This window comes from Hevea brasiliensis, chromosome 9 (assembly GCF_030052815.1).
Source record: "Hevea brasiliensis isolate MT/VB/25A 57/8 chromosome 9, ASM3005281v1, whole genome shotgun sequence".
Lineage (NCBI taxonomy): Eukaryota > Viridiplantae > Streptophyta > Magnoliopsida > Malpighiales > Euphorbiaceae > Hevea > Hevea brasiliensis.
In genome coordinates, this window is record NC_079501.1 from 10,839,796 (window position 1) to 10,856,711 (window position 16,916).

Consider the following 16,916-nt stretch of genomic DNA (forward strand, 5'->3'; position numbering starts at 1 on the left):
GTCAATTATATTAAATAATTGTAATATAATTATCAGGTGGGCTGGGACAATCTTCCTCCTCTGCCCAGCTACCGCAGTGACCTCGGTTTAAGTCTATGAGTAAAATATTGATTTTAATTATAATTTCAATATTATTATATGTTCAGGCATGCCCATGCATCACTTCTAAATATATATATTTATGTAATTAAATACTAGGCACATTTTATATTGCATCTTTATTTGATAAAATGCTATAAATATTATTTTATGGTAATTTGGAGAAGTGTGCGTGTGTTGACGTGTATGTGGTGTGTGATATTGGATATGGACAGGATAGGTAGATGCCGCTAGAGCTTGACTCGTTGAAACTCGATCCTTTTATGGATAAGTCGGGGTAAGCACGGCTCGAGATGATCTTGCTGGCCCTCGCATTTGGTCTATTAGGAGAAAGTCCGACTTGAGATGTACTCGCTGGCAGAGGTTGGATTAAGAGAGCTGTATCGGGGATCAGCTCTCATATATGTATTGTTTGAATATTTTATGGGTATGTGAGTGCTCTAAATTACCTTTTTGTTGTTTATGATGTGATTTGTATGAAAACTATGAATGTGTTGCATTTCACTCTTTATGACGCATTAGTTTTAGATAACTATAGAAATTGTACTTCAAATCGGTATTTTACTTTCTGAGTCGAACGCTTCACCTATTTTTTAAGGATACAGGAGGCCCTTTATTGAGTTTAACCTGCTCTCTTCTTCGCAGGTCTATTATCGACATTTAATTGTATTTTGTTCTAGAACTCCGCATGTGTTATTATTATTAGTGATGTATTCATTTGGATCTATTATGTATTAATTAACTAGAATTGTAAGCATGATATATGAGTATGTATGGATAATTATTGGGTTAAATGAGAGCTAAGCTCCAATTTGAAATAGTATTGTTATGATATTTGGAGGGTGAGCTGAGCTCCCCAAATTATTATATATATTGTGCTTACAGGTCGGGTGAGTCAAAAACTCCCTGTTGGATGGTCCATGTTATGGCCGGACTATTTCCGATTGATTTCTTGAAATTGAGCTCAATATGGGCCTTAGAATTGAGTTAATGAATAGTTAGGCTTACTACAGGTCTCAGGGGCTTTAGGCTGGCCCAGGTCCTAGTGCTGGTCCGGCCCATAAGTTGGATCGTGACAATTATGGTATCAGAGCTTAGGCTCGAGATTCATGGGAAATACAGGTCTAAGGCTTAAGAAGAGTCTGGTTAGGGGTTCACATGTGGAGTATAGAATCCTATTTCATCTTCTTCTATAACTCCTTATTTCTAACTTATGCGTTATACTTCGGGTACTATAAGAGTGTTTCAATTAGTGTCTTAGTATTCATGAAGTACGTAGAGATGTAAAATAGAGTTAGTAGGCATGTTAAGGTCTGCCATGAGAATACGTACTCCAAGAAATGCTATATTTCTGTCAGTATGGGTTTAAGTAGCGTGCCTATTTGGTGCACGGCACAAGGACATAAAGGTGATTTTTAGAAATATAGCTGCCCTAAGTGAGAGTGAGGGTACCACTGCTGGCAGTCATTGGTGGATAGCCTAGTCATAGTAAGTTCATGCTATCAGTGGATTCAAAAGAGAAAAGAGATCAAGAGATCTAGTATGTCGGGACGTAACGTAGTAACTATACAATATTCTCGATGTTTGTGCTATAAGCTGTAGATTACAGTACCGACATGGGATTATTGTGTAGAGCTACGTGCTTCCCCGTGGTGCACCATGATTAGGGTGTTTGTAAACAACCTCTGTTTTGGTAAAGTTATGTCAAGACAGAGTTTTATTTCTGTAGAGGAGTTAGGAAAACTCCTAGTTAGGGTTTCTAGAGATTAAACACCAAAAGTCACAGTTGGGTGATAACTAAAGTCAGTAACTTAGTTATCCTACTTTGAGCGCAAAGTTAGAGCATAAGTGGCATAAGACTAGAGGTTTTTAGTATGATTGTAGTGTAATGGTGATACCTACTTGGTGGGATCATTTGGTCTCCGGTATGAGATCGTTGGCAGTGTTGGCATTACATTAGATGTATTGCCTAAAGTTTAATGAAGATAGCACCTCCTTCATGTGACATTAGAGCATAAGTACGACTCTACTCCCTAAAGGAGATTGGAGGTTATGAATAATATTCATAGCCTGTGAAATGACATTCTAGGAAGGTTGACAATATAAAAAGAGAGCAGACAGCTTTATATAGTTGTGGTAATGGGGTTGAGGTAGTAACTCTCTTGCAGTCAATTATACTGTAGAGTATGGTAATGTTTTACGAGGAGAGATAGAAGAGTACCACTAATATAACTATATGTGAAATGATGTCCTAAATGGGACTGTAGTGTGATGGGAAATAGTGGCTCAGGAATCCCCTTAGGAAGAGTACAATTTTTGTTGTAAGGATCATAAGAGATCAGATCATGATGGATGCAGAGCTTTGGAGTAGTAAAGGGAAAAAAAAAAAAGGATCCTGTAGATTCCCTCCTTGAGGTATTAGAGGGTAGTTTAGAGTTAAACAAAGAAAAGGACAATGACTGCAAGTTAGCGAAAATAAGTCATAAAATATCAGTAGATAAAAGGAAATATAAAAATGAACATTTAGATAGTTGGTGTTAGATAGGGGTGAGCAGATTTCGGTTCAAACTGAAAAATTAAGCTGAACCGAATCAATTCGGTTCAATCGATTTAGTTTTAAAATTCAATCTATTCGGTTCAGTTTTATATTATAAAAATTTTGGTTATTTCGATTCAGTTAGATTTTGAAGAGAAAAAAATAGATTAAACCGAACTGAACCGAATAATAATTTATATATTCAAATTGAATCAAATCGAATTCAATCGATTTTTGAATTGATTTATTTTTATGGGAAATTTGTGAATTATATTTAATTATATATATATAAATTGTTTAATTTCATTGATTAATAGTTATTAGGTTTAAACCAAAGTCAAAATTAGACTAAATAACTTGAAAATCAAGTCTAAATTAAAAAATCAATCAAAAATCAAAACCGATCGGTTTAAACCGAATCAAACCAAAATAGAGCAGTTCGATTCGATTCGATTTTTCATCCATTTCAGTTCAGTTTGGTTTCTAAAATATATAATTTAGTTTTTATAATTTAATTCGATTCGGTTTGAACCAAATACTCACCCCTAGTTTTAGATGCAACAGGAGAGAAATTCGATTGACAGTGGAAGTACTAGCTAGAGTGGTTAGAGCACCAATTTTGAGTAACATCAAGGTGTTGATAACTTGATAGAGACAGTGAAGGGATACAAGTTCCTGACATGATAGTCATATCAAGAAAGAGAGTAGCACTGAAGAATAAAATAGTCAAGTTCTACTTTGGGTAAGATAAAAGAGATGAATTAAAGAGCAAACCGAATAGCCAAAAATAGGACAAGGTCATGAAGATCAAAGTGTAATATAAGGTATATAAAGTGCCATCCTGAGCAAGGTAAATAGGATGAACTAAAAGGAAATATTAGAAAACCTAGAATGAGGGTACATGAGTGAGGATAACTGTCAAGATATAGAATCCAAAAGTGTAGGACTTAGAGCAGGTCATGGTTTGGGCAGTGTCAGAAGCCAAAACATGGGGTTTAGAGTTGCAAGATATAGATTAAACTCTATTTATTCCTGTTTCCAAGATGGAGTAGGTAGCACTGGGATAAATCTATTTAGACTTCTAATAGTATGAGGAAAGTTAGTTGAGGAATGCAACCAGAGCAACTAAAAGTTATAGGATGTGCAAAGGTGTCTTTAATTGTCCTATCAGGCAAATGAGTGAAATAATAAGTAGTAAGTTAAATAAAAGTAAACCTAATGGTTCAAACAGGTATGACGAACAAAAAGGATGGTGGAAAATGGCACATAGTATAATACCCCTATTTGCATAGCCTGGTATATTTCACTATTCCGGTGACCGGTGTTGGTCCGGATAATTAAGGGGATTAGAACCATACTTAAGACAACTAGATAAGCCCTGAACACAAATAATTAGTAATTGCCAATTAGTTAAGTATAAATAAGAAAAACAGAACATAAGAAGTTAAACGAGCTGAGAGTCACAGCGATGGGTGACCTTCTCGGGAAGGACTGCAAAGTCATTTTAAACTCAAATTTTGAATCGTAAAATATGACGCTGGGGTCCTTAAGACTATTGCGAACACAGTGGAAAAGAGAAAATCAAGAAAAAGAATTATTAAGTCAGTCAAATAATTAGGTCAGAGAGTCGGAAGAAATATTGAATTATTTGCAAACCGGGTTGAACCGGCGAGGGGCAATTTGGTCAATTGACCTCGAGAGCTGACTCTTGACCTAACTGTCAAATAAAATCGGAGAAAAGAAAATTTCAGAATCGAAAATTAAATTAAAGAACTATGGAAAAATAAATAGGAAAAAAAAAGAAAAAGAAAAAGTGAAAAAGGTGATGACATCATGCATGACATCATGCATGATGTAATAAACATAATAATAAACAATTAAATTTTGGATAAATTATGGGTCTTCAATAAGGATAAGTTTATAAAAAAAAGAAAAGAAAAAAAAAGTAAAAAGAGTTGTCTTCCTCACCATTGCCATCTCTCTCTCACTCTCTCCCTTACTCTCACTTAAACCTCCATTGAAGCTCACTTTGAGCTTGGAGAAAACTTAAATTCAGCCATAGAGATAGTAAGCTCCTTATTTAAACCTTGTGTATGAGATTTGGAAGGAAGATTGAAGAAGCAAAGGAAAGGAAAGAAAGAAGAGAATTGAAGAAATTGGAGATAAGTAATTTAGTTTGAGAAATTTAGTTTCTTAGTTATGTTTTTAGTTTAACTAACCTAGAACTCAACTTAAAAATGAAAGTAAACACTTGTTAAGGGACCATAGGAAATTCAGCCAACATAGGGAGATATTGGATTTGATGGAAAATATTGGAATTAAAGTGTTAGAGAAGTTGGGTTAAGTGTGTATATGTGATTTGTGTAGTTGGATTGCATGAATTGTGACGATTAGACAAATTAGGGTTTTGGCACCTAGGGTTTTGAAAGCCAAAAATATGAGAATTGGTCAATTGGTGTGTTTGACCTTGTTTGGGATGAAAAAAGGTCATTTGTGATCAATTGAGATGTGTTAGAAGTGTTGGAAGTGAGTTTGAATTCGGATTGAAAATGGTCATGCTGGTCCCTTTGAGGGACCAAAACTGAAAATTTACAAGTCCAATTAGTATGAGACCAATTGGGAATGAAAATAGACACAAAATGGAACATTTTTCATTTAGGAATCATACCCAAAAAGTGACCATAACCTAGTAAATAAATTGACCAAATCTGGATCTCTACAGTGTAACCTGTACAAAAATGATCAAATGAACAGTTTGTTCATTTGGCCATAACTTGGGCTGGACAGGTCTAAATGACCTGAAATTTTACCAGTGGACAGTTGAGATATAGGCCAACAACTTTCATGAAGAACACCAATCCAAAGTATTCCCTTAACTAAGTCATTTGGCCATCCAAAATTAGTGACTTAAAATTGCCAGAACCAGTTTGGTGCCCAAAAATCTGGGTTAAGTCCAATCCGGTAGCCATGATTCAAATGGCTATAACTTGAGTTACAAAACTCCAATTGGAGTGATTCAAAAAGGAGGAAAAAGTTGAGACAATAGGGAACATTTTCTATGAAGAAAATTTTATCAAATTCTAACAGCAAAATGACCAATGGAATAGTGCAACCTAAGACACCAAAACTGAAAATTTGTAATTTTGCCTAAAAGACCTAAGTTTTGAGAAAATGACCAAAACCAACAAATTTAGTGACCAGAATGTGGTATGTGAGTGAAGTTGGAATTCCCATACTTATTAAGCCTTAGAAAGTCAACAAATTGACTTGAATAGTATAGTGAATAGTAACCCCGAAACACAAATTTTAAAGAACGTTAAGTTTAGCATATATAAGCTAGATAAAAGTGAATTTGTATTTATTTTTGGATTTATGCTAAGTTATGGTACTGAAACACTGTGAAACTGTGTATTTCAGCTGAAAAAAGGCTCGAAAAGTCTAAAAGACTGAGTCAAGGCCTAGAGGCGACTCACGTCAGGTTTGTGCACAATAAACCCTATTTAAGCATTTTATCATTGAAAAATGGATTTAGTATGCATTATGAGTTTAAGAACTTTTGTGTTGCTACTTTGTGAATGAAAATGTAACTTTGGAAATTGATTTGATTTTTGTATGCAATATTGGAATAAATTGTTTTAATTTGATTTCGGATTCACACTTAGCATGACAGTACCATATTATTCCCCCATTTATGGGGTTGAGATCGATTATTTTTCTCCCTCTCTGGTTTACCAGTTGAGGTTGTAGATCGAATGAGTACTCATTAGCTAGCTAGCCACCTCCCTCATTGATTTCAATTGATGGGGTTGTAGATTGCTTTGTCGTGGTGTATAACACGGCATTGATCAGAAATTTTGTGTCATGACTTAAGTTGTGTATGAATTGGCAACACTATGTTTATTAAATTATTTGACCCAAAAATTTTGCTATTATAAGTTTTGATAATTGGTTAAATGTAATTGTGCAATATTTAAATTGTGTTTTGTCAACGAATGATTTATGTACTGCATTTCAATTTTTATTGTGCACCACTGAGTATTTTTATACTCAGCGATAGCTTATTTTGCTGTCGCAGATAAGAGCAAGGAGAAAGCAGCAGAGTGAGCTGCTACTGATATTGAGGACTTCACTGATCCTTTTTTATACTGGTATTATTTTATACCCTTGTAGTTATTTTGATGTAAATATTGTAATGTCATATGTATTAATGTAAAGTTGAGCAGTTGTATAATAAGTTGTAATAGTATTATTTGTTGTATTTTATATCTGTAAATTAAACGTGTGAATGTAAATTAACTTTATTGAATGAAATGATGAAATGTTTTGAGATGACAAACTGAGATTAAATTGTGGAATTATTTTGATATGGAATTGACTTGAGTCATTTAAAAATTTTAACAAATATTTAAAAAGAGATCGGAGGAGAGTTCTTATCTGATTCTCACTTGAAAATTTTAATAAATATTTAAAAAGAGATCGGAGGAGAGTTCTTATCCGATTCTCAAGCCTAAAAATTTTAATAAATATTTTAAGGAGATCGGAGGAAAGTTCTTATCCGATTTCCAAATTAAATTTTAACAAATACATAAAATGATCCCCCCTAAAATAAAACAAATACGCAATAGCAACTCACTAAGGTTGTCTCATTTACTTATGTATCTGGGTAATCCGGATTAGTGAAAAATCAAATATTCCTTTTTGTCAAAAGGATTAACATTTCCATTCAAACCCTCCTAACTATAAAGAACGTGAAGTTAAATCTGCTTACCCTCGTTGAGGGATGAAGTGGGGTGCCTAACACCTTCCCCGCCCGTTTACGGACCCCGAACCTAGAATCTCTGTTTTTGAAGTGGTTTCATTTTAACTTACTTTCACAAATGGTTTTCTTTAATTTCCCTCAAAATTAAAGTGGCGACTCCTCATTTTTCCCACTTCGGTGAGTGTTCGTCTAGGTGACCACAAAACACCTTGCGACAGTGCACCATTGAGTAAATTTTATTCAGCGATAGCTTTTTCATTGCTGTCGCAAGTAGACAGACAGATAAAGCAGTAGAGTAGGCTGCTTGTGACTTCGCATTGGGATTTTACTGGGTATATTGAGTATACCACTTCCTTGTAAATATTATTGTAATGTATGTGAACTGTATATATATATATTGTACTTGGTCTTGAGCAGTTATAAAATAAAGTTATAAATTATTTTAACCTATAAAAATATTGTATTATACTTCTCTCATCTCAGCTTTTGAAATACTCATTTATTTTGCACTTTATCTTTGGAATTGCTGAAAATGATATTGAATTGAGTTTAAACTGTGTTGAGGACGCTGATTTGAGTTGAGCCATATTGGAGTTTGGGATTGAACAAATATATTGGAAGTGTTTTTTACAGGTTTTTGAAGAACTGTTTTGCTCCAAATACAGACGATACTCTGCTAAAATTTTTATAAAATTTGTGGCTATTTCAGACCTAATGTGTGATTTAACTTCGATTAAAAAAATTTTAACATCTGTCAAAAGTACTCACCACTGTAAAAAGAAATAAGAAAATGTTTAAAATCCCTTATAGTGTATTTAATAGGTTATCGTAGACGAAGTTGGTAATTCATTAGGTATACTACGGGATCATGTTATGCCTTACGGAGGGGTAAGGTGTGACACATAGGACCTTTTGAGGTCATTGATAGAGTTTGAACAGTTGCTGACCAGTTGGAGTTACCACCAAGCCTTTCTCACGTCCACCCAGTGCTCCACATTTCCATACTTAGGAAGTACATACCTGATCCTTCCTTTGTGTTACAACCTGATACAGTGGAGTTAAAGGAAAACCTAACCTTTGAGGAGTAGCCAATAGCCATAGTGGACTTTCAGATGAGGCAGCTATGGTCAAGACAGATCCCTATGGTTAAGGTTTTGTGGAGAAGCCAATCGGTAGAAGAGTGTATCTGAAAGTTAGAGCAGGACATGCGCAATAAGTATCCATACTTGTCTACTGTGTAATCTTGTAATTCTTTATTTTGTCTTGTGTAAGATTCGAAAACGAATTTTCTATAAGGAGGGAAGAATGTAACAACCCTAATTTTTAAATAATTATTTTATATGTAAATATAAATATTTTAGTCTTCCCTGGTGTTGTGGGCTTCGCGTAGGTACTTTCGTTTTGTGGCAATTCGGCCGTCGGTCGGATCTACATTTTCGAGCTAAGTAGACAAGCTATCGAAATTACTTCAAAATCGGGTCAAAGTTATAGGCTACCCCACCATTTTCAGATGCCTTGGACGAGTTTCAAGCGTCAGAATTGGCCTAGGTAAACCCGAACTCCGAGTTTCTTCAATTTTATAGTGCTAGGTTTAGAATAAAATTTTATAAACTATTCGTGGGTAGTTAGAAAATTATAATTCCTTTTGTATTAGCTTAGCAATATTGCTAAGGACCCTGGGGAAAAATTTTAGAATTTTTAAAGCTCATTTGGATAGTTTTTGCAAAAAGGATTAGTTGTAGGGACTAAATTATAATTTTTTAAAATTATGGTTGTTGACTATTTGGATGAGCCCAGGAGGGGCCATATGATGTGATTGAGATATGGTTGTGTGACTTATGGATATAGAAGTATATTTTTGAGTCCTTTTGCAGGTTGGGTAGGTCCTAGGTATGGGGAGAACTCTGTCGGATTTTCAGCACAACTTAGGGTGTCTTTGATTCCTTTTAAACTTGTATGGACTCAATTATATTAAATAATTATAATATAATTGTCAGGTGGGCCGGGACAGCCATCCTCCTCCGCCCAACCACCGCAGTGATCTCGGTTTAAGTTTGTGAGTAAAATATTAATTTTAATTATAATTTTAAAATTATTATACATTCAGGCATGCCCATGCATCACTTATAAATATATATATATATATATATATATATATATATATATATATATATATATATATATATATATATATGTAATTAAATACTAGGTACATTTTATATTACATCTTTATTTTATGAAATGTTATGAATATTGTTTTATGGTAATTTAGAGCAATGTGCGTGTGTTGGTGTGCATGCGGTGTGTTATATTGGATATGGACAGGACGGGTAAATGCGGCTAGAGCTTGACTCACTGGGACCTGATCCTTTTATGGATAAGTCGGGGTAGGCAAGGCTCGAGATGATCTCACTGGCCCTCGCATTTGGTCTATTAAGAGAAAGTCTGGCTTGAGATGTACTCACTAGCAGAGGTTGGATTAAAAGAGCTGTATAGGGGATCAGCTCCCATATATGTATTTTTTGAATATTTTATGGGTATTTGAGTGCTCTAAATTACCTTTTTGTTGTTTATGATGTGATTTGTATAAAAACTATAAATGTGTTGCATTTCACTCTTTAGGATGCATTAGCTTTAGATAACTCTAGAAATTGTACTTCAAATCGGTATTTTATTCTCTGAGTCGAACACTTACTCCTGTTCATCTATTTTTTCAGGATACAGGAGGCCCTTTATTGAGTTTAACTAGCTCTCTTCTTCGTAGGTCTATTATCGGCATTTAATTGTATTTTGTCCTTTTATTCTGTTCTAGAACTCCGCATGTATTATTATTATTAGTAATGTATTCATTTGGATCTATTATGTATTAACTAACTGGAATTGTAAGCATGATATATGAGTATGCGTTGATGATTATTGGGTTGAATGAGGGAGCTGAGCTCCCACTTGAAATAGTATTATTATGAGTATGTAGAGGGTGAGCTGAGCTCTCCAAATTGTTATATATATTGTGCTTAGAGATCGTGTGAGTCAAAAACTCTCCGTTGGATAGTCCATGTTATGGCCAGACTCTATCCGGTTGATTTCTTGAAATTGGGCTCAATATGGGCCTTAGAATTGGGTTAATGAATAGTTAGGCTTATTACGGGTTTTGAGAGCTTTAGGCTGACCTAGGTCCTAATGCTGGTCCAGCCATAGGTTGGGTCATGACATATATGGTATTGTAATGTTATTTATTTGTAAAGATTGTTCCTGGAGAATAGTAGTTTTCGGTTGTCAAATGTGATTCCTTAATCATGATTTTATCACATATTTTCAAATCACAAAATCGATGATTTTAGATGATTTTAAATTTTTGTATTTCAATTTTATACTTACACAATTTATAAAATTTTAATTATATCCTATCTTTTTATTTATAAACGTTTCTTATCCATCTTCAATCTTTCCTTTTGATAAAAAATCTTAAATCTCTCATATCATAAGTTCTTTTTATTTCTTGCCATCAAATATATATATATATATATATATATATATATATATATATATATATATATATATATATACTTTTTAAAGTTTTTAATAATAGATATGTTGCTCATAATATTTCTAAATTAATTAAAAAATATTTTAAATAAAATTTTCTTCTAAAAAAACTTTTTTATTGATTTTGATAATGTCGTTGTTTTTATTAATAATTTTAAATAAAGTTTTTTCGTCTATATTAGGAAATAAATTATGTGATAGACAAAAAATTAAGGGATAGACAAAAAATTAAGGGCTTATAGATACATTTTCAATAATTTAAACTATTTAACTAAATAAAAAAAAATTATTAAATTATCCTGCACCATATCATTTTTTTAAATATATTAACAATAAAAACAATATAATATAATACGGTATGATACGATACATTAATAAATTATGCTGTACTTAATCTAAATAGAGGGTAAGGCTAAGAATATTGATGAAAATATTTACAAATTCAAATAAAATTTTTTTTTATAATTTTTTGAATCCGTGAAAGTACACTAAATTTTAAACTCACAACTTAAATAAGTTTGATGCAATAAAAATTTTCAGTTGATGACCAATCAATTCAAATCAGTATCATCCGCTTTAACCTTGAACGACAAGATTTCATCTCTGAAAAGAGAGAGGGAAGAATGTGCTAGACCTTATAAAATTTCAGATTTTGTACGTCATCTATTACCACAAAATATATGCAAAATTAGTAACTATTTGATAAAAGGTTAAAAATAATGGTTAAATATTACACTCTTAAATTTTAGGTTCTAAAAAGAATAATTATTGGCCTAAATCCCCTAAGTTAATATTTAAATGAAAAATTAACTAAGTTAACTTAATTTTTTAAGTATAGCATTAAGAAGATTTTAAGTTACGAAAGCATCAATTACTCTTATTGTATCAATTACTCTTATTAACATTGTATTAAATGCCCCATAATTTGAGATAAAAGGTAGAGGTGAATAAATAAATAAAGATTAGAATTCATGAAGGGTTAGATAGACTTACTTGTATTTAGACTAACAATTATTAAAAAGTTAAGCCTTGACATAAAGGCTATCAAACTTGGTGTACAGTTTAGACGCCATAAATTGAAACTCTTAACAAAAATATGATAAACAGGATATTATTATCTCCATTTACATTCACTTTTATTTTTACTATGATTAAGAAAATAATTAAATCACTTAAATTATAATAAAATTCTTCTTAATTTAATTAAATTATTATTTATCTCACTTTATTAAGAAAAGATGATAAAATGAGTCTTAAAAAATGATAAAATGAGTCTTAAAAAAATGTAAAAATAGTCTACCTTCAAGCATCTAGGTTGGAAGCCTGTGATCTAAATGACGATAATAATAAACTTGTCAATGGACTAAACTTGTCAATGGTTGGCGAATCGTCCTCAAAAGTTTGGTTAGTGTTACATGCTGTACTGGCAAATCCATTTTTCACTATCTTTAAATTCAGACAGGTTAGACAACGAAAAGTGACCTTAAAACAAATGTAAATCCACTGCCACAGTAAACTTTCAACGCGTCTTCTTGGTTCTGAGCTTGGTGGCCTAGACTCACTGTTTGAGGGTTGATTTGGTCACTTGTGTTCCCCAAACCAAGTTGACCATGTTCACCCCATCCCCATGTCTTTATTGCTCCATCCACTGTGATTAGAACAGCATCAACAAAGAAGCTCATGACCAAATCCAAGAAACAAGAAAGGAAGATATAACTTTCTAGTAAATTAAATATTGCCTGTCAATAAAGCAGAATGCTCTGCTCCAGCTGCAATCTCCACAACTTTTGTCCCATCGAGACCAGAGACACTATTCAAAACAGCATGAGTTGAATCTGTTGGAATGTGAAATGGAGAGATTACCATATATCAGAATATGAGGCAAATGCCATGAATATTAGCAGGATGATCATACGCTTGCATTGCATCATTGGCTAGGCAACTTCAGTTTTTTAATGACAGAGGATTGTAATTAACAGACACTTGCTTATTATGATGCAGCAGATGAGAATGCAAAAACTACTTCCCCAAGTTTGATAGCAGAATGTGTCAAAAGGGGAAAAAAGTTTTTGCTAAACATGTGTACTTAAAAATATTTCTAGTATGATCAAGGTTGTGGACTACTACCTAAATGCTTCTGCAGGTTTATTTTCTCAAGATCACTAAGCACTCCATGGCGATCACCACCAAGGATAAAAACTTCACCACCATCTGTTAAAGATAGCCATGCTAACATGTCAGGTACATTACTCAAATCTTAGGAAGAGAGAAGCAATCTTGTGAGGAGTTGTTAAATAATACTAAAGAAGGTTGGATTCAACAAATGAAAAGAAAAATATGCATGTACCAGTCAATACTAATGCATGATTCCATCCGAGAGCAACTCTACTAAACTTCAAAGGTGAAACCAAATGCTGAGGGGTAAGAACATCAGAAGTGCCAGTAAACCCTCTTCCCCAAACATACAGATCGCCATCAGCTGATGTATCCAGCAAGATGAAACATGAATACGAAAAAAAATTAATTTAAAATAAAAGACATAAATAGCATATGATCGACACAATCTTGCACTATAAAATTGCTTCAATAAGTGAACCAGAGGTTAAAAAAAATTATGTGTGAGATTCAATGTTCTGTCTTTATTGCAGTGTGAAGAAGAAGATAACGTTGGGATATAGAGATTTCGAACAAATCCTACATCAGTTTTGTGTGATGAAAATGAGGGCTTTATAAAGTGAAGCGAAGCAAACCAAACCAAAATGGTTTAGGCCATTTTGGTGATGAGGAGCCAATTCCAGCAGAGGCTGGCCTGTTTTGATGGATCCATACTCCAGGATCCATGATTCTCAACAGAAAATATGGACACACTCACCAGATAATGCAGCACTGTGATCTCCATTCGCACAAATGCTAATTATTTCAATGCCTTCTACCCCACAGATAACTTGGGGAACACTAATTGATTTAACCTTATCTTTGGAGATACCCAATTGACCACGCTTTCCAGAACCGAAACCATAAATTTGTTTTCTCGAACAATCTGCAGCACAATCACCTAACTCATTAACAAGAATTCAAGGAATGAGAAAGTGGTGAAGCTAAGTTTCAACATGTTCTACACTAAGATTTTTATTCTTTCTTGGTTTAGAACAAACTTCTTGTTATATTACCATTTCATTGAATAGCACTTTCTTACAAAACTTTGCTATGAAGAACCTATTTAGATTCGTCTTCTAATTTCAGAAATGAATCATGCCTGTCCAATTCATCATCACATGCTAATTCAATGAATACATCACAGAACAGAGATTTTGCCAAAAAAAAAAATCCTCCTTGTTGATCTGCTTCTTGGTCATGTTTCACAGAAGGTAAATTTGAGTTATATCTTTCACTAACAAAACTAATTCCTCAAGTATATTGAATTAAATGGACATATAAATCATAATGAAACAGCGTCTCCGCATTACAACAGTGTAACTGCTAGTAAAAGAGCACTTCTGTTACGCATTTACCTTTCAACAAGACAAGTGAATGTCGCATGCCACATGCTATCCGCTCAACGTGCCTATTAACAAAATATGAGACTTTAACAGGAATACTATGTGACTTGTAATCGCCATGCCCAAGCTGACCAAATGAGCCATCCCCACAAGTCAAAAGTGAGCCTGTGTCTGAAAAGGGGAAACATGCAAAGATCAAATTAAAGATTGAAACTTTGGAAGAAAAGACTTTCTACTGACGCAGAATACACATTGAATGTATTGTCGAAGGGGATAAGACTGAAGTCCACTGTTACATTAACTCAAATCTCTAACATTGAAGAAATGAATCAGAATGATGCGTTCACAAAAGCACAAAGGACCTGAAACAAACCCAGAGTGGCTCCATCCAGCAGAGACATTTGTTATAACATAACCATCCAAGAAATTAACGGGCTTTGGATGTAAGCTACTGAGCATTTCTCCATGGCCTAGCTGACCAGATGTTCCTCTGCCCCATGTCAGTACTTTCCCAGCTGCAGAGTGGTTTGATCAAAAATCGAACAGAGATACCGAAAACCTATAATTCAATTACGCATGAGTAAAAGGAGAAGTACCAGAGCTCAAAACAATAACGTGAGCGCCGCCGCAGGCAAGCGTGGAGATGGGTGCAGCGGAGGAGAGAGGAGTAAGGTGAAGGACTTGAGGGAGATGCTCGTCCTCAAGCTTGCCTGTGCCCAGCTGGCCGTCAGTTCCTGCTCCCCAACTCCACACTCGCTGCTGCAATTTTAGTTCTTCTGGTTGTTCTGTTTCTGCTTTGGTCACTTCTTTGCCTTCTTGGCTTTCTTCCATCATTGATACATGCCCAGATGCCCTCTCTCGTCTGATGCCTCCGTCTCTGCCCTATTTTCGGGTTTTGGCTCAATGGCTATTTTATTCAACGACATCGTATTTTAGTTCAAATTAAATTGAAACGGTGTGTGATGGGCTTGTTGGGCAGATTGTGGAATCTGTTATTGAATATTGATGGCCCACTTGGTTTTTGGTTAATACAAAGTTTTCATTCTAAACCCAATTATTAATATAAAAAATTGAATAATTATATATATATATATATATATATTAAAAACTTAATAATTCTGTCAAACATTTAAATCTATTTATTTAAAATATAATATAAAAAAATTTATAAATATTATTATCAAAATATTTTTTTTAGTTAATTAATTATTTATATAAATTTTAATGATGTCCAATAAATAAAATTTAAACCTGTTTTAAATACATTATGTATTATCAAAATTTATCCCAATAAAGTTCAATTGGATGAAATATCTAAAAATACCTGACATATTATCATCCTAATTTTATTATAAATCAATCATTGGTTTTAAGGAATTGTTAAATGTTGATTGGAAAATGTAATTCAAATTGATCGATTTATTGTCCAATTTTCTCTTTCAAGTGGTGCACTTCGTTTACCCGAGATTTAAAACATTCAGAACTTTATGCTTAATCAATCATAGACATAACCATTAATTTTATACAAATTTTGAGCCTAGTTTCTGATCTTCCCTGCTTAAAATGATATAGATGTCGAAAAAAAAAATCTAACTCTTGCCATAGACTAATACATCCATGTGGATGATTCAAGAGAAAATCTGAGACCTGCAGCACATCATCAACTATCAACTAAAAAATATTACACACGAAAGAGTCGTAAAATTAAAGCTGCTGCACAAAATGGAACGGGTGGAGGAGGCAATGTTAAGTGATGAAAGCCTGATCAAATCAATAGGTTAAAGATGTTATCTTGCAATACAAAAGCAATGCCCCTTGAGAAGGAGAAAAACAAATGCTAGAGGATATCATAATAAGCAACCATCTCCCTGCCTTTGGAACGCACATCTAGCACAGCGGAAGTAACACTAGTATTTCTTGGGTTCACTGTAGCTGAAGCGAACTTATTACCTCTGCCGTGTTTGCTTAAGGGTATCTCAACCTGCAACAGTTTGGAGGATTACTCGCTTTCCTTGTTACTTCCAACCCTAATAATTGAAAGATAGGATTTAAATTTTTCATATTTTTCCCACAGCCAAGCAGAGGCTCATTAGTAAAGTGTATACTCTTTTCGAAATTGAAAAGGACAAAGTAAAAGTGCATACTGCATACTCTTTTTGAAATGAATAGTGATGCCAAAGGAGGCGTCAAGGGCAGCAGCAATGGCTGATTCAGCCGATCACGTTTGATGCAATGCAGATGCGGGAGATTGACCAATTTACATATATCGACTATTAATAAAATGTCAAATTTATAATTTTATTTTCCTCTACAATTTTATTGATAATTAATTGAGTGAAGTGTAGAGTGTCAAAATTTAAATTTATGATTTTTTAATTAATATGAGATATTTAATTGCTATATTATTAATCAAATCGTCAAATGATTTCCCAATTCTACAAGACTACAAGAGATGATATCACCTTAACTTTGGTAA

At 33.7% G+C, this 16,916-nt stretch overlaps 1 protein-coding gene across 3 annotated transcripts; it reads right to left on the reverse strand.

Moving 5' to 3' along the window:
- Nucleotides 1-12,266: 12,266 nt before the first annotated feature.
- On the reverse strand, nucleotides 12,267-15,345 carry LOC110657583 (ultraviolet-B receptor UVR8). 3 transcript variants are annotated; one of them, XM_021814830.2, is made up of 8 exons: nucleotides 15,037-15,343; nucleotides 14,803-14,955; nucleotides 14,453-14,611; nucleotides 13,813-13,980; nucleotides 13,288-13,419; nucleotides 13,068-13,151; nucleotides 12,680-12,775; nucleotides 12,267-12,588 (listed from the first exon to the last, which is right to left on the reverse strand). In XM_021814830.2, the coding sequence occupies exons 1-8, from the start codon at nucleotides 15,272-15,274 to the stop codon at nucleotides 12,404-12,406; spliced, it is 1,215 nt and encodes a 404-aa protein (XP_021670522.2). In that variant the 5' UTR covers nucleotides 15,275-15,343; the 3' UTR covers nucleotides 12,267-12,403. The 3 variants fall into 3 exon arrangements, with proteins under 3 accessions (XP_021670522.2, XP_021670530.2, XP_021670539.2); XM_021814847.2 differs by having other exon boundaries at nucleotides 12,365-12,588; nucleotides 12,680-12,750; nucleotides 15,037-15,344; XM_021814838.2 differs by lacking the exon at nucleotides 13,813-13,980 and having other exon boundaries at nucleotides 15,037-15,345.
- Between the last annotated feature and the right edge of the window lie 1,571 nt (nucleotides 15,346-16,916).